Consider the following 23,225-nt stretch of genomic DNA (forward strand, 5'->3'; position numbering starts at 1 on the left):
TTTGGCTTCTGTGCAAATGTTCTCTTGTGCAGTAAATTAAGGACACGCTTAGGACTCCAAAACCATGCTCTTTTCTAATGCCCATTATTCCACTAGAGGGTAGTATTAGCAAAAAGAAATATTTCCTCCTCTGTAGTTAAAAACTGTATCATTAAAACCCATAATATTTGTTTCTTTTGGTAAAAATTTTTATTGGTCTCAACAAAAAATAGCTTTAATGCTTCAAAAGAGTATTCTGAATGTTATGATTTACAACTTGAAAAACATTATGTTTTTTTCTTAAGAAAAACTTTAAAAAATGGTTATACTCATAAAGCTTGCAATTTGTTTCCATGTATCAAGCACATAAAATTATACCTGAAAGTGTAGGTAGCTAACGGGAGAAAACTATGTTTTATTTGTTTATTTTCTAAATTAGAGTCTGTAATAATCACAGAAACCATTTCTCCTTCAGCAGACTACCAAGAAGACATAAGGAATCTTTTTAATGATCATGCTAGGAAGATAAGAACTTGCTGGTAAGTTTGTAAGTTTCATGACAAGCTGAAGTTCTACACACACAAAAAAATAAAAATAAAGAGAAAAAGATGATAAAATTTTTGATTTTCTGGAATCACAGGCAAAAACCTATAGAACAGTTTTTATTTAGAAGTAGAAAGTTCTAACTAGTTACAACTTGATCATCTTTTTAAAAACGATGTGTAGGCTGGGCACGGTGGCTTGCATCTTTAATTCCAACACTTTGGGAGGCTGAGGCAGGCGGATTACTCAAGGTCAGGAGTTCGAGACCAGCCTGGCCAACATGGCAAAACTCTGTCTCTACTAAAAATACAACAATAAGCCTGGCTTGGTGGCGGGCACCTGTAATCCCAGCTACTCGGGAGGCTGAGGAAGGGAGAATTCCTTGAACCCAGGAGGCGGATGTTGCAGTGAGCCAAGATCGTGCCACTGCACTCCAGCCTGGGTGACAGAGTGATACTCTGTCTCAAAAAAAAAAAAAAAAAAAGATACGTATATAGCAAATGCCAGTCCTTACCATACTAAAGCTAATGCAGGCTCTATGAGGAGACACAGACAGTATAAGCCAATGGGCGGAATGACTTCAGTTGTTTCTGTCTTATGGTCTGGCATTAGCATTATCCTTGTTGAGCTATATGGCTGCTCTATAATGCCTTGAGATTTCTGGAGCCGATACCTACTTTTACGTGGGTGTACGGTTGATTGTTTGCCTGTTACCAGTTCTGTTTTCCATTACTAGACACTTTCTATTTGCTGTCCAAGTTGCTGTTTCTCATATTTCTCATATTATTAGCATTTTGCTTGTTTTTTTTCTCTCTTAATTTCTGTATTGTCTCCTTGTCTTTACTGACTTATTTCCCTTCTTTTATGCTTCTGCATATAAAGTCACAAAAGGCTACATCTGCAGCTAAAGAAAATATTTGATATTTTTACTGCCAGGCTAGGCATATTCACCACAAGCTGATTTAAGAGGCCATGGGCCATAAGTGAACATTGGTGGTAGCCTGGCAGTCCTCCCCAAGGGTCTTTGATAGTGGTACAGGGTAAGGCTCCTCTGCTTGTGGAGAAGGACTCTTTCTCACAGGTTGAGTGCCTGCTCAGCCACAGTACACAAGAACACCAGGTAGAATTCTAAGATTTTGACTTCCAGATGGTACCTCTGAACTTGTTCAGGGCCTGGGAGATTTTGTCACCCTGAAGGGAAAGACACAGGTCTGGCTGGCTTTGCCACCCGCTGATTATAGAGTCCCATGGCCTTGAACAAACTTAAGTGGTAGCCAGGGTGGTTACTGCAGGTCTTGGACAAGACCCAGTGCTGTGCTGGGTTTAGGTCTGACCCAGTGCAGTCCCAGTGGTGGGGTCCACAGGGGTGCTTGTGTCACCCCATCCCCAGCTCCAGGTGGCTCCAGAGACACTTTGGGAGAGAGTAACGGAAAAGAACAGGAGTTTCTGCCTGGTAATTAAGGGAATTCTTCTGGATCTTATCCAAGACCATTAAGGTAGTAAGAGTCTGCCAAGAACCACAGTGTTACTGGGCTTGTGGTGCCTCCTAAAGCAGATACAGCTTTAGCAACACCTACATCCTTTCAAATACCTGAAAAGCTTTCCAAATAACAAATACAAAGAAGTCCAGACTGTGAAGAATACAATAAATACCGAATGCTTAAATGCCCAGACACAGACAAACATCCACAAGCATCAATATCATCCAGGAAAACATGAAGTCACCAAACGAACTAAACAAGCCACCAGAAACCAATCCTGGGGAAACAGACAGAGTGACCTTTCAGACAGAGAATTCAAAATAGTTGTTTTGAGAAAACTCAAAAAATTCAAGATAACACAGAGAAGGAATTTAGAATTCTATCAGATACATTTAACAAAGAGATTGAAATAATTTAAAAAATCAAGAAAGAAATTCTGGAGTTGAAAAATGCAACTGACACCCTGAAGAATGCATCAGTTTTTTAATAACAGAATTGACCAAGCAGAAGAAAGAATTAGTGAGTTTGAAGACAGCCCATTTCAAAATACACAGTCAGAGGAGGCAAGAGAAAAAAAGAACGAAAAACAATGAAACATGCCTACAAGATCTAGAAAATAGCCTCAAAAGGGCAAATGTAAGAGTTATTGGCATTAAAGAGGAGACAGAGAAAGAGATAAGGGTAGAAAGTTTATTAAAAGGAATAATAATGAAGAACTTCCCAAACCCAGAGAAGGATATCAATATCCAAGTACAAAAGATTATAGAACTACCAGCAGATTTAACCCAAAGAACACTAGCTCAAGTCATTTAATAATCAAACTCCCAAAGGTCAAGGATAAATAAAGGATCCTAAAGGAGTAAGAGAAAAGAAACAAATAACATACAACGGAGCTCTAATACATCTGGCAGCAGACTTTCAGCAGAAACTTTACAGGCCAAGGGAGAGTGGCATGTCGTACTTAAAGTGCTGAAGGAAAAAAAAATCCTAGAAGAGTATATCTGGTTAAAATATCCTTCAAACAGGAAGGAGAAATAAAGACTTTCCCAGACAAATAAAAGCTGAGGGATTTCATCAACGCCAGACCTGTCCTATAAGAAATGCTAAAGAAAGTTCTTCAAAAAAAAAAAAAAAAGGTTGTGAGTAATAAAAAATCATCTGAGGATACAAAACTCACTGGTAATAGTATGTTCACAGGAAACACAGAATATTATAACACTGTAACTGTGGTGGTGGATAAAATATTCTTATGTTAAGTAGAAAGACTAAATTATGAAACAAAAATAATAACTACAATCACTTTTCAAGACAGTAAAATAAGGTATAAATAGAAACAATAAAAACTTAAAAAGCAGGGAGATGAAATATAGAGTTTTTACTAGTTATTTTTTCTTGTCTGTTTGTTTATGCAAACAGTGTTATCAGCTTAAAATAAAGGGTTGTACGATAGTATTTGCAAGCTTGATGATAACCTCAAACCAAAAAACATACAACAGATACATAAAAAATAAAAAGTCAACAAAATCATATCACCAGAGCATACTACCTTCACTTAAAGGAAAACAGGAAGGAAAGAAAGAAAGGAAGAGAAACCATAAGACAACCAGAAAGCAAATAACAAAATGGAAGCAATAGGTCCTTACTTATAAAAAATAACATTGAATGTAAAGGGATTAAGCTCTCTAATCAAATGACATAGAGTGGATGAACAGATTAAAGAAAAAAAAGACAAAATGATCTGTTGCCTACAAGAAACACACTTCACCTATAAAGACACACATAGACTGAAAATAAACACATGGAAAAATATATTCCATGCTAATGGAAACCAATAAACAGCAGGAATAGCTGCAATTATAGGAAACAAAATAGATTTCAAGACAAAAACTACACAGAGAGACAAAGAAGGTCACTATATACTGATAAATGTATCAATTTATCAGGAAGACATAACAATTGTAAATATATATACATATATGTGTATATATATTCAGTGTATATATATATATATATTCAGTGTATATATACACACACACACACACAGACACACACACACATATATATATTTTCAGCATTGGAGTGCTCAAATATATAAAGCAAATATTATTAAAGCTAAAGAGCCAGATACATCCCCAAACAAAAGTAGCAGGAAACTTCAACATCCCACTTTCAGCACTGGACAGATCTTCCAGAAAGAAAATCAACAAAGACACATTAGACCTAATCTCCACTGTAGAACAAATGGATCTAATAGTTATTCATAGAGCATTTCATCCAACACCTGCAGAATACACATTCTCCTCAGCACATGGATCATTCAAATATAGGCCATACCTTAGGTCACAAAACAAGTCTTAACACATTAAAAAATCTGAAATAATATCAGGTATCTTCTCTGACCACAACAGAATAAAACTAAAAATCAGTAACAACATACATTTTGGAAATTATACTAACACATGGAAATTAAACAATATGTTACTGAATAACCAGGGGTCAATGAGGAAATTGACAAGAAAATTGAAAACTTTCTTGAACAAATGATAATGAAAATACAAAGTGTCAAAACCAACGGTGAGGTGTGGAGTTGGCAGGACTTCCTGGGCCGGTTTGGGGACTTTCACAAAAGACTCCTGTGACTCAGGGTTTTGAGTTCTTAATCAATCGAGTGAAGCATTCAAAATTAACCACTCCAAGGGAGGATCGAAAAAAGAGCCACTCTCAATGGACAAAAAGAAAGAAAGGGGAGGTGGTAATACAGGGATATAAGTCCTAGCCACCAGAGCCAGCAATGGCAACCCTTCCAGGTCCTCTTCCACCATGTGGAAGCTTTCCTTTCACTTTGTTCAATAAACTGCGCTGCTGTTCACTCTCCTGGTCTGTGGACTCTTTTTGAGCTGTAACACTCACTGCGAAGGTCCGCAGCTTCATTCTCCGAAGTTAGCAAGACCACAAATCTATCAGCAGGAAAAACTCCTGACTCAATAGGATATACTGAAATTTTTACTACGTGGGAAATTTATAGCTATAAGTGCCTACATCAAGAAAGGAAAAAAACTTCAACTAAACAAAACAACCTAATGATGCATCTTTAAAAACTAGAAAAGCAAGAGCAGGCTGAAGCCAAAATTAGTAGAAAAAAAGAAATAATAAAGATCAGAGCAGAAATAAATGGATTTGAAATGAAGAAAACAATATAAACGATCAATGAAACAAAAAGTTCGTTTTTTAAAAAAGTTATATAAAATTGACAAACCTTTAGCCAGACTAACTAAAAAAGAAGAGAGAAGACCCAAATAAATAAAATCAGATATGAAAAAGAAAACATTACAACTAATACTGCAGAGATTCAAGGGATCATTAGTGGCTACTATGAACAAACATATGTCAATAAATTGGAAAATCAAGAAGAAACAGATAAATTCCTAGACACATACAACCCATCAAGATTGAACTATGAAGAAATCCAAAACATTGAACAAACTAGTATCAAGTAACAAGATATAGCAAATAACAACAAGTATCAAGCTGTAATAAAAAGTCACAGAGCAAAGGAAAGGCCAGAACCTGATGGTTTTGCTACTAAATTGTACCAAATATTTAAAGAAGTACTAATACCAATCTTACTCAAACTATTCTAAAAAAAAAAAAAAACAAAAAAACAGGAGGAGGGAATACTTTCAAACTCATTCTATAAAGACAATAATACTCTGATACTAAAGCTAGACAAAGAGACATCCAAAAAAGAAACTACAGGCAATCTCCTTGATGAATATTGATGCAAAATTCCTCAACAAAATAATAACAAAGAAATTCAACATCGTATTTAAAAGATCATTAATCATGACCAAATAAGATTTATCTCAGGGATACTAGGATGGTTCAATATATTCAAATCAATCAATGTGATATATCATCAACAGAATGAAAGAGAAAAACCATATGATCATTTCAATTGATTCTGAAAAAGCATTTAATAAAATTCAATGGCCTTTCATGATAAAAACCCTCAAAAACTGGGTATAGATGGAACATACCTCAACATAATAAAAGTGATATATGACAAACCCATAGCTACTCCCATACTGAATGAGGAAAAACTGAAAGCCTTTCCTGTAAGATCTGGAACACAACCAGGATGCCCACTATCACCACTGTTATTCAATATAGTACTGGAAGTCTTAGCAAGAACAATCAGAAAAGAAAACAAAATAACGATCATCTAAATTGGAAAGGAAGAAGTCAAATTATCCTTGTTTGTAGATGATACAACCTAACACTTGGAAAAACCTAAAGACTACACACACACACACACACACACGCACACACAAAGTATTAGAACTGATAAACAAATTCAGCAAAGTTGCAAGATACAAAATCAACATAGAAAAATCAGTAGCATTTCTGTATGCCAACAGTGAATAATCCGCAAAAGAAATCAATAAAGTAATCCCATTTAAAATAGCTACAATTAAAATAAAATACCTAGGAATTAACCAAGGAAGTGAAAGTTCTCTGCAATGGAAACTATAAAACATGGATTCAAGAAAATGAAGAGAACACAAAAGAATGAAAAGATATCTCATGATCATGGATTGCAAGAATCAATATTGTTAAAATGTCCATACTACGCAAAGCATTCTACAGACTCAATGCAATCCCTGTCAAATACCAATGACATTCTTCAAAGAAATAGAAAAAAATTTTTAAACTGTATATGGAAGCACAACAGGCCCAGATAGCCAAAGCTATATTAAACAAAAGGAAAAAAAAACTGGAGGAATCACATTATCTGACTTTAAATAGTATTACAGAGCTATAGTAAACAAAATAGGATGGTACTGGCATAAAAAAAAAAACATACACATATATCCATGGAACAGAATTGAGCACCCAGAAATAAATTTATATAACTACAGCAAAGTCAATTTTGACAAAAGTGCCAGGAATGTAACCAGGGAAAGGACAGTCTCTTCAATAAATGATGCTAGGAAAACTGGATATCCATATGCAAAACAAGAAATTAGGCCCCATCTCATGCCATATACAAAAATCAAATTAAAATTGATTAAAGATATGAATCTAAGACCTCAAACTATGAAACAACTGAAAGAAAACATGCGGAAACTCTCCAGGAGATCAGACTGGGCAAAGATCAGGCAATGACAAATGCTAATAAGGATGTGGAGAAAAGGAACCCTCACACACTGATGGTGGGAATGCAAATTAGTACAACCAGTATGGAAGTTCCTATAAAACTAAAAATAGAGATATCATACGATCCAGAAATCCCACTACTAGATGCATGGCCAAAAGAAATGAAATCAGTATATGAAAGAAATATCTGCACTCCCATGTTTATTGCAACACTATTCACAATAGCCAAGATTTGGAAGCAACCTAAGTGTCCATCAACGGAATAATGGATAAAGAAAATGTGGTACAGGTACACAAGGGAGTACTATTTAACCATAAAGAAGAATGAGATTCTATCATGTGCAACAACGTAATCGATGAAGTTTAAAAGTATATGACAGAGGCACTTTCTGGGGTCTCCCAGCAACCAGTGGGTGATATTTACGGAGCCATGGGAGAGATTCTTTACTACGTAGATATACTATTTTTAATCCTGGGCATGCACATTTTCTTTGTTTTCTCTGGTTTGGATCTTTATAGGAAATATGTTACATCTTAGTCCTAAAACTCTAGAATACTAGAATTAAAGATATTTTGTCCTGCTATCGCCAAATTCACTGACAAATATAATATAAAGAGCACACCAATAGGAATCTGAAAATGTGGAATAGAAGAGAGGGAAACATTTGAAAGCCATACTTCAAAACAACCCCAACAGAACAATTAGCAAGTTGTAAAAAACAATATTAAATCTGACCATACATCCACTAGCTGGTTCACAGAAATGATCATTTATTCAAATTCCTACCTCCAGACAATACCTCCTACCTCCATACTATAGGTATGCTGTAGATGAAATGTCCAGAATTTCTGTTTTGTTTGTGTCTGGGACAACCTCCTGGTCTCTCAAGCATCAGCTTTTCTGATGAAATCAAAAGCAGGACTCTATCAATACTGTCATGATGGAGCATCGGTAGCACATAACTGCCTCTCAGGTGTCCACGGTTTCACAAATGCTGCCTTGGTACTGGGCACTGAGTTTTCATCTAGAAAAGCTATCCTTTTTCTTCTATTCTATGGGGTAACAATATGTCTTTCTGGAGAAGGAAACTCCTCTGAAAGGTGGAAATCTTAGCTTCATTTTCCAAGACCCACTGTGTTTAACAACAACCTCAGTCCTTGTTACAAGATGAACCTGATGATATTTCGTTTCTCATCCTTTCACCCCTCCCTGCCTACTCCCACACCTGCACACCAAGACAGGCAAACACAACCAAGGGTCAATCTAGTCTCCTTTCTTCACAGAAGCATGTCTCCTTCTCTCCTACTCCCATGGAGCTATTCTACCCAAAATTATAATGAGCAAAATGACTTGGGTCATGTTTATTTCAGACAAGTTCTTTATACTCCTTATAATGCTGCTTAGTATCATATATCCATTTACATATCCAGCTTTTCAGATTCATATTCAGTTTTCAGTTTGCTGTAGAACAGCCCTTTTCTTTCTGTGTATTTTCTATATTATGTTACAACGCAGACTCTAAGACCAGATTTCTATTATAACTTAGTTTGTAAGGCTAGTTATCACTCTGGATCTTTTAAAATTGTTTAGAATTTTATTTTCATTTTCCAGAGATTTGCTTATATCATCTAATTTACTATCATCACAGATTCAGTTCTTCTAAATATTTAGTATATCCAGAAATATACAAGAAAAATATCTACAAGTAAAATACACAATATCCCTAATTTACTATCATCACAGATTCAGTTCTTCTAAATATTTAGTATATCTAGAAATATACAAGAAAAATATCTACAAGTAAAATACACAAGTAAATATCTAGTATACACAAGGAAAAAGCCTTATTGTATTGACGTTCTATAAAATCTTTTCAAGAAAAAATGTATGTTATTTGTATGATCATCACAGGTTTTGTTTTGGGTTCTTAAAACTTGACACTAAGAAAGCTGTGTGCAGACATCTTGATAAACGTTTTTATTTATACTGTGGAAATATTGTTTTTCCAAATAATACTTGAATTTTCCCATTCTTGCTCCAATTTTAAACAGGTTTGATGGACTAGGCATTAAACACTTCATCTTTTATTTTTTCCTCTTGTTTACAAAAGAAATTATCTTTCTGCTCATTTTGAAAGAAAGAACAAGATGCTTTCCTGTGGTGACTTTTTGGGTCCAAGCATCTCCTAGCAAATACCATACAATTATGTTATCAACAAAACAGCTTTTCAGTTCTGCAAGTAATTAGACCAAGAATAGACAATTTGAAAAGCTGGTAAAGACTACATTTGTAGAGAACTGAGAATTGTACTCCATTCTTCTCTTAAAAAAAGGATAATAATATTTTTATGGGCCTCGGTAGTATATACTATAATTTTAAAGTTCTATTTGTGATAATCCCCACCCTGAGTTATCAGAAAAGAGGAAAGCAAGTGTCAGTCTACATTTGGGAGAATTTCCTACAAATTTTGTTATACTTTGATGAACTTGGAATAAAAAAGTGGTATTACATATGTCTAGAGTTAAATGTTAAGTTTTGCTTTAAATGTATAATAAATAGGAAATGACTTTGCATGAGTCAGGATGCCTTGACCAAAGGAATGGTGTTATTTCTCTAAGTAAGATAAAGCAATTGAGACAACACGAATTAGACCAACACTCTTCTCTATCTGAGGAATAAATTATCTTCCAGCTGCAGATGTAGAAGCGTTAAGTAATACTCCCATATTGAAATAAAGGGGTTGTGAGACAACATGAAGAACTTTTTTAAGAGGGATGAGGCCCAGATACAGAATGAGGCTTATCTAGGGCATATCTTGCTTTTTGAGGTGATAATTTTGGACATAATTTAACTCCCCTAACATTTTCCATCAAAACAAGCCAAGCAAATATATCCAAATTGAATCCAGAGCTGCCAAGTCAGACTCTATGAGTGTTCACTATAACTGTCTATCATCAACCACACCCTCATCAGAGAAAAGGCCATGCCATTTGAGGATCTATTTTTCAATCTGGGAAGAATAGGGGGGATGTCATTAATAGCAAGTCTTTTTTTCTGTTCTTTGTCCAAAATCATCAATAAATGAATTATTTTTCTATTTTTAATGTTTTAACTGTTCAATTCCGCCAAGTCATATGAGTAGACAAGAGTAAACCAAGGCAAATTTTTCACCTGGTCCAGAAGATATTTTGCTATTTAGTCTATTTAGATCACTCTCACCTTAGTCTTTTTCATCTGCTTACATATTATGGCATCTTCATAACCACCAATATTATATTGCCTAAATATTTTTGTAAGATTTCTAAATGTTATAACACAATAGTGTGACAAAATCGTATTTCAAAATACAATACAATCAAAGCCCTCCGTTCAGGCTCTCCATAATTTTATCTTGTCCCTTGATCCTTTTTCCAGACCACTAGAGCACTGATAATTATTGTCTCGGGAAAGAGAGGTACGAAAAGAAAAATCAGCTTACCCCAGAAAAGATTTTGACAGTTTGAGTTCCTATTTCCGAAGAAAGCTTAGTGCTGAATAAAGTTTTAATTCCCTGAAATAGACACATTTCCTACCTCCTGAAATAAATATCTTAGGACAGAGAGACACAAGAATGGAATAATTAAGTATATAGACATGTGGACCCCTGAGAAATAACCCAGATCCTGATAAAACTCTCCCAACAGGTTTAGGGCGTCCGAGGATGGAAGGAGCTTATGATTTCCATTCCAAGGTAGTTTAGAGGTGGAAACAGTATCCACAGAAGAAATGGCATCAATTTGTGTGCTAGCAGATAATCCAGGTCAGTGTAAAAAAAGACAGTGAAAGAGGTGGGGGTCAAGAGGACTAACTGGAGACAGCTGGTGTGTGTCAATCTCATGGAGAAAAGAAAGGCTGGTGAGTGGACACTAGCTCATCTGAAAAATCCAGGTGGAGACACACTGGAATTCATCAAGAAATAGCATAACACATAGAGAACAGAGGAGAGAAAGACAAGACAACTGCCCACCCTGGGGGTGGCACAGAGCCAGGAGAGTCCTCTCACTGTGGAGAAACTGTGAGGAAGTGAGTCCCTGGGGACCCACACTTCTGCCATGGACTTTTGCATCCCTGGGCTCAGGAGATCTCCCCCATGAGCTCCCCACCAGTGCCTCCAGGCTGACACAGAGAACCATGTGGAGTCCTGGCAGAGCCATACTCAGTCCCAGGAGACTTGTATCCCCAGACACTCTGGCACCAGTGGCTGTAGCTCCTGCAGCAGTGGAGGCCAGACTTGCATGCCCCCAGTAAAGGGGCCAAATCCATGAGGCTGGGCAGTGAAACGTTGCAGGCCTCATCTCAGCTGCACCTTGCAGGATAAAGCCTACTGTCCATTCCAGCCCCACCTGAATTCCTGGGTCGGGAGCAGCCCTGTACTTCTCTGGACTGGAGCTCCCAGAGGGAGAGGCTGGCTGCCATTTTTGCTGCTCTGCAACCCTCCGTCTTTTTGCTCTTAGGCTTGGGAGGGGCAGGGATTAGGGACTAATGCAGACCCCCAACACAGCACAGTTTCCTTACAGAAAAGTGGGTAGGCTGTTTTCCATGTGGGTCCACACCCTTGCTACTTCTCACTGGGCAGGGCTTCCCAACCTAGGACCTTGGCAACCCCCGACCTGGGCTTTTGGGCCAGTAGCAGCTCTATACTTCCCTGGGACGGAGCTCCCAGAGGGCAAGGCAGGTCAACCATTTTTTGCTGCTCCACAGTCCTCATTCCTGTTGTCCTCAGGCTCAGGAGGGAATGTGGTGGTTGGAGACTGATGCAAACCCCCAGCACAGCACAGCAGCATTACAGAAAAGCAGCTAGACTGCTTTCTATGCAGGTGTCTGCCTCTGCTGTTCTTTACTGCCCAGTGCCTCTGGACTTGGGCCCCTGGCACAACCACCTTGTCAATGCCTAACACTTCGGTCAGTGGTGAGAAAACCCCAGAGACAATCCACAACCTCTGTGACTGCAGCTACCCTTGGGCTGGGGAGGAACAAAGGGCTTGGTCACTATGCAGGAACTCCAGCACACCACAGCCACAACATGGACAGAAGCCCAGTCTCTCTTTCCCGTGAGCCCCCACCTCTCACTCTTTACCACGCAGGGCCCATGCTCGGGATCACGGAACAGCCACCCCACCTCCAGCTGAGCATTCCCACTGCTAGTGGCTTTGTGTTTCCTTAAGGAGGGGCTCCCACAGTCAACTAACAACCACTCCGCCACTGCCATGGCAGTAGTTCTGCCCCTGCTGCCCTTGGACTGGAGAAGAAAGAAAGAGGCCAAAGGTTTCACTCTTCCAGGAGGACACAGTCATCATATAGAGAGAAGCCCAGACTCTCCTCCTCCCTGTGAATCCTCAACCTCTCGCTCTTTACCCAGCTCAGGCCAGTGGTGCAGCCACCCCACTCCCTGGCTGGACATTCCCAGTAGCAGCAGTTTTGAGTTTCCCTCAGGTTGAGCACCCAGTGACAACCAAAAGCCCCTCTGCCACTGCTGCTCCAGTGATATTGCCCTTGCTGCCCTCAGACAGCAGCAAAGGCAGGGAGGGAGCAAAGACCCTGAGTGCTTTAGCCACACCTCCAGACAGCCGCATCACCCACAAGCTTGGTCCTACAATGCAGCCGCCATACCCCAGGCTGATTGTACTGATTAGTAGTGGCTCTGTATTTTTCTGGGGTGGAGCACCAAGAGACAAGTGAAAGGCCATCTGCCACAGCCACAGCCAAGGTCCCTTCCCTTGTTGTGTCTAAGCTGGGGAAAGAACATAAAGCCTGAACTTGCCCCAGAGCTATAGTGTGTAGCCTGGGAGTGCCAAACTGAGATATACAGCCAGCAGTCAAGTGCAAAAGGAGCCCACACTTTCAGAGTACTGAGAAGGGGCACAACAATCCTTAGGAAATAGAGGAGACTGACTAAGAACCTACCTACTGGCCATTCCAGTTAAGTGCCATCTGCTGGATCACAGCCCAAACTTTAATATTAAAAATACTTTGCTAATATATTCTTCTGTGAAATCAAGGACAAGAGCTCAGTTACAAATAAAGGTCATGCATAAAACCTCATTCCTCTGAAAACATCTAAATAAGCCAACTGACTGTACTCAAATTAGACAGTTGAAAGAACATCAGCGAACACAGATGAGAAAGAACCAGTGCAAGAACTCTGGCAACTCAAAAAACAAGTGTCTTCTTTCCTCCAAACAACTGTATTAGTTCCCCAGCAAGGATTCTTAACTCAGCTGAAATGGTTGAAATGAAAGAAATAGAATTCAGAATATGGGTAGGAATGAAAATCATTGAGAATCAGGGAGGAAGTCAAAATCCAAACCAAGGAAACTAAAGATTACAATAAAACAATACATGAGCTGGTAGATGAAATGACCATTATAAGAAAGAACCAAAATGATCTGACAGAGCTGAAAAACACACTACAAGAATTTCATATGGTGATTGCATTAACAGCAGAAGAGACCAAACTGAGGAAAGAATCACAGAGCGTGAAGACTGGCTCTCTGAACTAACTAAGAAGGACAAAAATAATAATAATAAAAAGAATAAAAAAGAATGCACAAAACCCCTGAAAAATATGGGATTATGTGAAGAGACCAGATCTACCCCTCATTGGCGTCACTGAGGGAAATAGGGAAAAAGCAGGCAACTTGGAAAACATATTTCAGGATATTGTCCATAAAAACTTCCCAACCTCACTAGAGAGGCCAACATTAAAATTTAAAAACTGCAGAGAACTGCAAGATACTATATAAGAAGACAATCCCCAAGACACATCATCTTCAGATCCTCTTTCATTCTTTTTAAAATGAAAGAAAAAAAATATAAAGGCAGCTAGAAAGAAGGAGCAGGAAACCTACAAAGAGAACCCATCAGGCTAACAGTGGGCCTTTCAGCAGAAACCCTATAAGCCAGAAGAGATTGGGGGCCTATATTCAGCATTCTTAAAGAAAAGAATTTCAACCCAAGAATTTCATATCCAGTGAAACTAAGCTTCATAAGCAAAAAAGAAATAAAATACCTCTCAGACAAGCAAATTCTAAGGGAATTTATTGCAACCAGGCCTGCCTTATAAGAGCTCCTGAAAGGAGTGCTAACTGTGAACAGCCACTACAAAAACACACTTAAATACACAGATCTCTGACACTATAAAGCAATGACATAAATAAGTCTACATAATAACCAGCTAACAATATGATTACAGGATCAAATTAACACGTATCAATCTTAACACTGGATGTAAATGGGCTAGATGACACAATTTAAAGCTGGATAAAGAAGCAAGAACCAATGTTATGCTGTCTTTAAGAGGCCCATCTCACATGCAATGACATCCATAGGACCAAAGTAAAGGGTTGGAGAAAAGTGTACCAAGAAAACAGAAAATAGAAAAAGCTGAAGTTGCTATCCAAATTTCAGACAAAAGAGACTTTAAACCAACAAACATCACAAAAGACAAAGATGAACTTTATATAATGGTAAAGGGTACAATTCAATAAGAAGATCTAAATATCCTAAATATATATGCATCCAACACAGGAGCACCCAGATTCATAAAGCAAGTTCTTACAGGCCTACAAAGAGACTTCGATTTCCACACAATAGTGGGACATTTCAATACCCCATGGACAGTAATAGCCAGATGATCGAGGTGACAAAGTAAAAAAGATATTTAGGACCTGAATTCAACACTTGAACAAATGGACATAATAGATATCTATAGAACTCTCCACCCAAAAACAACAGAATATACATACTTCTCATCACCACATGGCACATACTTTAAAACTGACCACACAATTGGACATAAAAACAATCTGTAACAAATTGAAGAAAACTAAAATCATACCAACCACACTCTCTGAACATGGTACAATAAAAACAGAAATCAATACTAAGAAAAACATTCAAAACCATACAATTACATGGAAATTAACCAACTTGTTCCTGAATTATCTCTGGGTAAACAATAAAATTAAGGCAGAAATAAAATATTTCAAACTAATGAAAACAAAGATACAACATACCAGAATCTCTGGGGCATAGCTAAAGCAGTGTTAAGAAAGAAGTTTATAGCACTAAATGCCCACATTAAAAAAGTCAGAAAGATATCAAATGAACAATCTAGCATCACATCTACAGGAACTAGAGAAACAAGAGCAAACCAAACTCAAAGCTAGCAGAAGACAAGAAATAACCAAAATCAGAGCTGAACTGAAGGAAACTGAGATGCAAAAGACCATATAAAAGATAAATGAATTTAAGAATTATTTCAGTTATTTGAAAGAATTAGATAGATAGATGAATAGCTAGGCAAATAAGAAAAAAAGAGAAGATCCAACTAAACACAATCAGAAATGACTGAATGAATGAAAAAGAACATTACCACTGACCCCACAGAAATATAAAAGAACACTCAGAGACTATGAACACCTCTGTGTACACAAGCTAAGAAACCCAAGGGGAAATGGATACATTCCTGGAACCATTCAACCTCCCGAGTTTGTGTTAAGAAGAAATTGAATCCCTAAACAGACCAATAATGAATTCTGAAATTGAATCAGTAAAAAAAGAGCCTACCAACCAGGAAAAACCCAGGACCAGATAGATTCACAGCCAAATTCTACCACATGTATAAAGAAGACCTGGTACTATCCCTACTGAAACGATTTCAAAAAATTGAGGAGGAGGCATCCCTCCCTCACTCACTCTATGAGGCCAAAATCATCTTGATACCAAAACCTGGCAGAGACACAACAACAACAAAAAAGAAAACTTCAGGCCAATATCTTTGATGAACACAGATGCAAAAGTCTTCAACAAAATACTGGCAAACCAGCAGCACATTGAAAACTAATCCACCACAATCAAGTAGGTTTTGTGCCTGGGATGCAAGGTTGGTTCAATATAGGCAAATCAACAGAAGTGATTCACCACAGAAACAGAACTAAAAACAAAAACTACATGATCATCTCACTAGATACAGAAAAGGATTTCAATAAAATTCCTCATATTTTCATGTTAAAAACCCTTAACAAACTAGGCATTGAAGGAACATACTTTAAAATAATAAAAGCCATCTATGACAAATGCACAGCCAAAGATGGAGGCATTCTCCTTGAAAAGAGAAACGAGATAAGGATGTCCTCTCTTATCATTCTCACTCATCATAGTAATGGAAGTCCTGGCCAGAGCAATAAAGCAACAGAAAAAAAGAAAACCCATCCAATTAGGAAGAGAGGATGTCAAACTACCCTTGTTTGCAGATGATATGATTCTACACCTAGAAAACCCCATAGTCTCCGTTCAAAGCTCCTTGATCTAATAAAAAACTTCAGTAAAGTTTCAGGGTACCAAATCAACGTACAAAAATCAATAATAGCATTCCTATGTACCAACAACATCCAAGGTGAGGACCAAATCAAGAATGCAATGCCATTTACAATAGTTACACAAAAAAGTACCTAGGAATACAACTAACCAGGGTGGTGAAAAATCTCTACAATGAGAATTTAAAATACTGCTCAGTGAAATCAAAGATGACAGAAACAAATTGAAAAACATTCCATGCTTGTGGATAGAGAGACTCAATATCATTAAAATGGCCATACTGCCCAAAACAAAGTACAGATTCAATGCTATTCCTATTGAACTACCAAAGACATTATTCGCAAAACTAGAAAAATGTATTCTAAAATTCATATCAAACCAAAAATGAGCTTGAATAGCTAAGACAATCCAAAGCAAAAAGAAAAAAGCTGAAGATATCACATTTCTTGACTTCAAACTATACTACAATGCCACAGTAACCAAAACAGCATTGTCCTGGTACAAAAACAGACACATAGACCAATGGAACAGAATAGAGATCCCAGAAATAATGATGAATACTTATAACCATCTGATGTACAACAAAGTAAATAAAAACAAGCAATGGAGAATGGACTCCCTATTCAGCAAACGATGCTGGGATAACTGGCTATACATATGTAGAAAAATGAAACTGGACGTCTTCCTCACACCATGTACAAAAATCAACTCAAGATGGATTGAAGACTTTAATGTCAAACCTAAAACTATAAAAACATGAAGATAACCTAGGAAATATCATTCTGGACATAAGCCCTGGCAAAGATTTCATAATAAAGATGCCAAAAGCAATTTTAACAACAGCAAAAATTGACAAGTGTGAAGTGTGACTTAATTAAAGAGCTTCTGCATAGCAAAAAAAACCAAACAAACAAACAAACAAACAAAAACCTATCAACAGAGTAAAAAAGGCCACCTACAGAAATGCTTACAAACTACGCATCTGACAAAGGGAGAAATGCTTACAAACTACGCATCTGACTGGGAGAAAATGCTTACAAACTACGCATCTGACAAAGGTCTAATATCCAGAATCTATAAGGAACTTACAAATCAACAAGGAAAAAGCAAACCTCCCACTTAAAAAGTGGGCAAAAGATATGAACATACACTTTTCAGAAGAAGACATACATATGGTGAACAAGGATATGAAAAAATGCTCATCATCACTAATCATGAGAGCAATGCAAATCAAAACCACAATGAGATACCATCTCACACCAATCAGAATTGCTATTAAAAATTAAAAAATTAAAAACATGCTGGTGAGGTTAAGGAACAAAGCAGTTTGGCAATTTCTCAAGGAACTCAAAGCAAAGTGACCATTTGACCCAGCAATCCCATTTTTAGGTATATACCCAAAGATAAATAAATTGTTGTACCATAAAGACACATGCACATGTATCATTAGTGCCATGCTATTCACAGTAATAAAGACATGAGATCAATCAACCTAAATGCCCGTCAATGGTAGACTAAATAAAGAAAATGTGGCACATATATGCCATGGAATAACTATGCAGCCATAAAAAAGAATGAGATCATGTCCTCTGCAGCGACATGGATGCAACTAGAAGCCATTATCCTAAGTGAACTAACATAGGAACAGAAAACCAAATACTGCACGTTCTCACTTAGAAGCTGAAGGTAAACGTTGAGTACATAGGGACACAAAGATGGGAACAACATACATTGGAGGCTGCTTGAGGGTGGACAGATGGAGGAGAGTGAGGATAAAAAAACTACCTATAAGGTACTATGTTCATTACCTGAGTGGCAAAATAATCTGTACAGTCAAACCCTGTGACACACAATTTACCTGTATAACAAACCGCACGTGTCCATGAACCTAAATTAAAAGCTTTAAAGAAAGAAAAGTGTTGGAAATTACTCAGAATCATTTGAGTTACTCACCCGAGCATTCCCTAAACCTTTTGAATTAAAATAATAATATGTTTTCAGTTAGAAGACACACATATGTTAAGATGTAACATTTATTTTATTTTATTTTTTGAGACGGAGTTTCACTTTTGTTGCCCAGGCTGGAGTGCAGTGCTGTGATCTCAGCTCACTGCAACATCCATCTCCCGGGTTCAAGCGATTCTCCTGCCTCAGCCTCCTGAGTAGCTGGGATTACAGTTGTGTGCCACCATGCCCAGCTAATTTTTTGTATTTTTAATAGAGATGGGGTTTCATCATGTCAGCCAGGCTGACCTCAAACTCCCGACCTCAGGTGATCCACCCACCTTGGTCTCCCAAAGTGTAGGGATTACAAGAGTGAGCCACCACGCCCAGCCCAAGATAGATCATTTATTTATCAAAGTTTTATGAGTTACAATAGCAAAGACATGGAATCAACCTAGATGCTCATCAACGGTGAATTAAATAAATACAAGAGGGTACATATACACCATAGGATACTATGCAGCCATTAAAAAGAATAAAATCATGTCCTTTGCAGTAACATGGATACAGCTTGAGGCGATTATCCTAAACAAATTAATTCAGGAGCATAAAACCAAATACTGCATGTTCTCACTTCTAAATGGTAACTAAATATTGGGTACTCATGGACATAAAAATAGACACTGAAAATTAACAGAAATTGGGTGGGGTAGGAAGTGAAGAAGCAGGGGTTGAGAAACTAATTATTGGGTACTATATTCACTATCTGGTTGACAAGGTCATTTATATCCTAAACTTCAGCATCATGCAATATACTTATGTAACAAATGTGAACATGTAACACCTGAATCTAAAATAAAAGATGAAAATGTAAAATAAGACACTAAAAAAAGAAAAGGTAGTGGAATACTTCCTGTGTTTCACTGTGCTTGCAGAATTATCTTAAAAAAATAGAATCCGGACCCCAAAATTTTATGGTCAAGAACATTAACCTACTGGAAAAATACAGTTATATTAATTATGTATTGGTGAAATCTTTTTTCACATCATTACTTTGTTGTCTAAGAAAACCAATAGCATATGTCTAGCTATTTAGCAGCATATCAAACAACCTAAGAAAAGTGATGATTTCTTCTTCCATCATTTCAAATAAAAGAAAATCTTATTTGTAGTCCCTATGATATGAGAACTGTAGAAAAGTTGCCTATGACCTTGTTTTCCTTAGGACCCTGGATACATATAGTCTTCTACTAAGGTCCCTCAGAGATATTTGTGTTGCACATGCAGAATCTGAATGATCTCACATAATAGCTTTGCTATTGTAGTACTGGCCACTAAAAAAAAAAAAAGTAAAAATAAAGAAAAAGGGAGTAATCTTCAGGAACTTTTGTTTTTAGGCAGAAATGTATCTGCACTTTCCCACAGTCTTCAGGTAGCCAACAAAATCCAAATGATATGGAATTGTTAGTAATTTATCATAGGTAAGTTCTGCTAAACAATTCACCTTAAACACATAATGGACTTTAACCACTTCAAAAGAACAAATGAAAAGGCACTGATGGGAACAAAATACAACGTGAAAATACTGGCAAAGATTAAGTGAACATAGATGCCTAGAGTTATCTGCATGATCTCCAGGATTAGATAACCTAACAAAGTTGGTGAGTCATGTAACTTTGATCCCACTCAGCTCTTACACATTTTAGTGACTACATGAAGCATGAATACTACCATTATGTAGTAGACAATATGTGGTTGCCAATATTTCATTCCAATCCTATGGTATGATCCTGCACCTAAATATTTATTAAAAATGTCCGCATCTTTCCACATTTTTCTATCTAAGCCCATAGATTTCATTGTTTTTTAACATAGAAAATTGGTCTCTATAGTCACCTCGTAAAATCTGAGCCATAATTATCAATTATATTTTTGGGGTTAGAACATAGATACAACTGTGAATAAAATATAAATCAAAACATCTATACTAAAGTTAAATTGTTTATTCAATTAATTATTCATATTCATCTATTTTATTCATGGTCATTGAAATACTCTATCAGCTTCTTTGCAAGTGCTTCATTTATCTTATAGATCTTCTGTCTTTTTCCTCCCTCCACTGCCCTTACTCTGCGCGGGTATCTCTATTTCTTTCTGACCAGCCCTTTTTCATCATTCCAAGTCTATTCAGGAAGCAGAAAAAAACACTTTAAATAGGACTCTTTCAAGTTTCTATTTTCTTCCGTTACCAAAACAAAAAATTTTACAACGTACCATGATAGTGAGTGAACTTTTACTTTATATTTCCTAAGAAATTATTGCCATGTAAAGTGATTTTTTAGTAATATACTCATTTAGTAAAGTAACTTGAGGATTTTTCTATATGTATCTTTGTAATTGAAGTAAATTTCTCAACATGGGATTCAGATGTCCTGTATAAGAATCATCTGTGTACTTTTCTCAAATGCTGATGTTTATGATGGTCCCCATGAGACAGGTCCTTCTTTGGGGAAGGAGTAAAGAAATCTGAAAGTTTAAGATGATGCTCAGATGATCGTTGTATGTACTACTATTTGAGAACTGATCAACTTATAGTACTTCCTCTCATATCTACTTTTAAGTTGTCTCTTAAAAATCACTAGAAATTCAAAAAGTTAAAAATGCCATGCTCTTTCAGTCATCTGGCACAGGGTATTATAATAAATGGGATAACAAATCCAGAGAGGTTAACAAAGTCCCCAAGGTCATAGAGCTTAAAAAGGGTTGAGCCAGAATTTAACCTCAATTCCATCTAACTTGGAAGCTTATTTCATTCCAGAGGTTTGGGCCCTAAATTAATTTTAGGGCCTATGAACTCTTGGCCCTTCAGAGTCATTTACAAAATTTTTTTAGTTGAAGGATTTGTACCAAATAATTATGCCTGATGCTGTGGAATTTGAACTAAAATCTAGTCTAGAGAGGTTATGACTTGATGGAAGCCACAGAACTGATGCAGACTCAAATTTCCACGGTCTTTGTACACATATTTACTGCCTCTTTCAAATTTACCTTTTATAGTCAAAAATATAGTTATTTCTTATGTATTCATAAATATTTCCATTGGAAAATCTATGTTCTGGGTCTGGTACCACTGTGTCATTAGGAATTGTTATCAAAACATATTATAGGTATAATAGAAGGAACAAAACCTACAAGTAGAGAGAGCAAAGCAGGCAACCAGAAGTCATCTCTAGCCCTTACCTTTACAATCACTGTGACAGTAGCAATACCAGGTGGCATTGTTCCATAAATATCAAAGGCCTCTACCAGAAAAGTGATACTTGCTTCTTGGTCTGGAAATGCCTCATAATCTAAACTCCTTAAAAGGGATAGTTCTCCTGTAAATGGATGTAGTGCAAAAAAGTGCTTCACTTCTGGGCTTCTTATCCGGTAAGATACATTTGCTCCAAGGTCGACATCTTTGGCCTGTAATAAGCAGAAGAATAGTTTTATTAGTGACGTTACCAAAATAAAGAAATGCAGGAAGGATGGAAGTCATGTGTCAGTGCCTAGCACAGCATGAATTTAATGAGGACAAAAAGACACTTTTTTTTTTAAATAAAGCACATTATTTAATAATTTACCAGGGAAGAGAAGGAGGGATGGGGGAGAGAAAGATGGAGGCAGGGAGGAAAGGAGGCAAACAGTAGTGAGAGGGAGAGTCAGAGAGAGAGAGAGAGAGAGAGAGAGATCTTTCTATAAGATTTTGTCATTGTTGAAGTTATTACTATATCTGTTTAACTTGAAAAATCACTAACTGAATTATATCACAGTAAAGAAATGTTGTCTTAAATGACTGTTTCTTATTTTCTGCTGATTTGATAATCATGAACAAATATTTTAAATAAAAATAAATACTGTGTGATTTCCATAAACATAATAGATGGCTAAAGTACTACAAGGAAACTACGAAAATATAAGTAGTAATTCTTTTTCACAGGGATCTTGTAATACATTTCTAGAGATCACTCTACTATACTTCCTCTCATTTAACTAGGATTTGAGTAGCAGTTACCTATGTTCTAACTACTAATTTTCTTGACTGATTGCTAAATCAGCCTGAAAACTCCAAGAAAGCAGTAAATTTGTTCTGTTCACCTTTGTATCCCCCAAAGTCTTTGTATCCCCGAGGACAGCATGAATTTAACAACACCAGCAGGAGACTTGGCATACTATACATACTGAAGACATGTTTGTTAAATAAATAAATTAACTAATTAATTAATTGATAGATGAATGGTGGAACAGATGAAGGAATAATGGTTCTCTCCCAGGCCAGTATTTGCCTTATTTAGATTTGTTAATGTTTATTGCTGAGTTCAATTATGGAAGGGATACAGAGTGTGGAAAACTATGCTACAAACATTCAAGTTGTGGACCGCAGGTGGAAAAATGGCTTTTTTTTTTTTTTTTTCAAAACATACCTCATAGACCAACTGAGTCAGTATTAAATGAGGTGGTTGCTTAAAAAGGCAGATTTATGGATCAGCCTAACCTACTGAATCAAAATGTTCAGGACTTTGTGTAATTTATAGTTGAAAACTTAAAAAAGAGGCTTGATACAGAGATGTCATTAAAAAGGAGAGTTAGATTACTAGAAGATGCATTTTGTGTATTGAACGTGAAAAAATACAGAATAATGGGTATAAACAATATTTGTAAAATAGAGGGGAAACCAATTTGTAACTCTCTGTATTTTTTCTGTGTATACACATTTATGTTAT

At 36.8% G+C, this 23,225-nt stretch overlaps 1 protein-coding gene across 1 annotated transcript in view; it reads right to left on the minus strand.

Annotated features, from left to right (window-relative positions):
* PCDH15 (protocadherin related 15) overlaps positions 1-23,225 on the minus strand; it is a 979,523-nt gene that overhangs the window by 202,341 nt on the left and 753,957 nt on the right. Inside the window, exon 20 of the mRNA XM_030809305.1 lies at positions 21,703-21,927. Coding sequence (XP_030665165.1) covers positions 21,703-21,927 — 225 coding nt within the window. The remainder of the gene's footprint in view (positions 1-21,702; positions 21,928-23,225) is intronic.

The sequence above is a fragment of the Nomascus leucogenys genome, chromosome 3 (assembly GCF_006542625.1).
Source record: "Nomascus leucogenys isolate Asia chromosome 3, Asia_NLE_v1, whole genome shotgun sequence".
NCBI lineage: Eukaryota > Metazoa > Chordata > Mammalia > Primates > Hylobatidae > Nomascus > Nomascus leucogenys.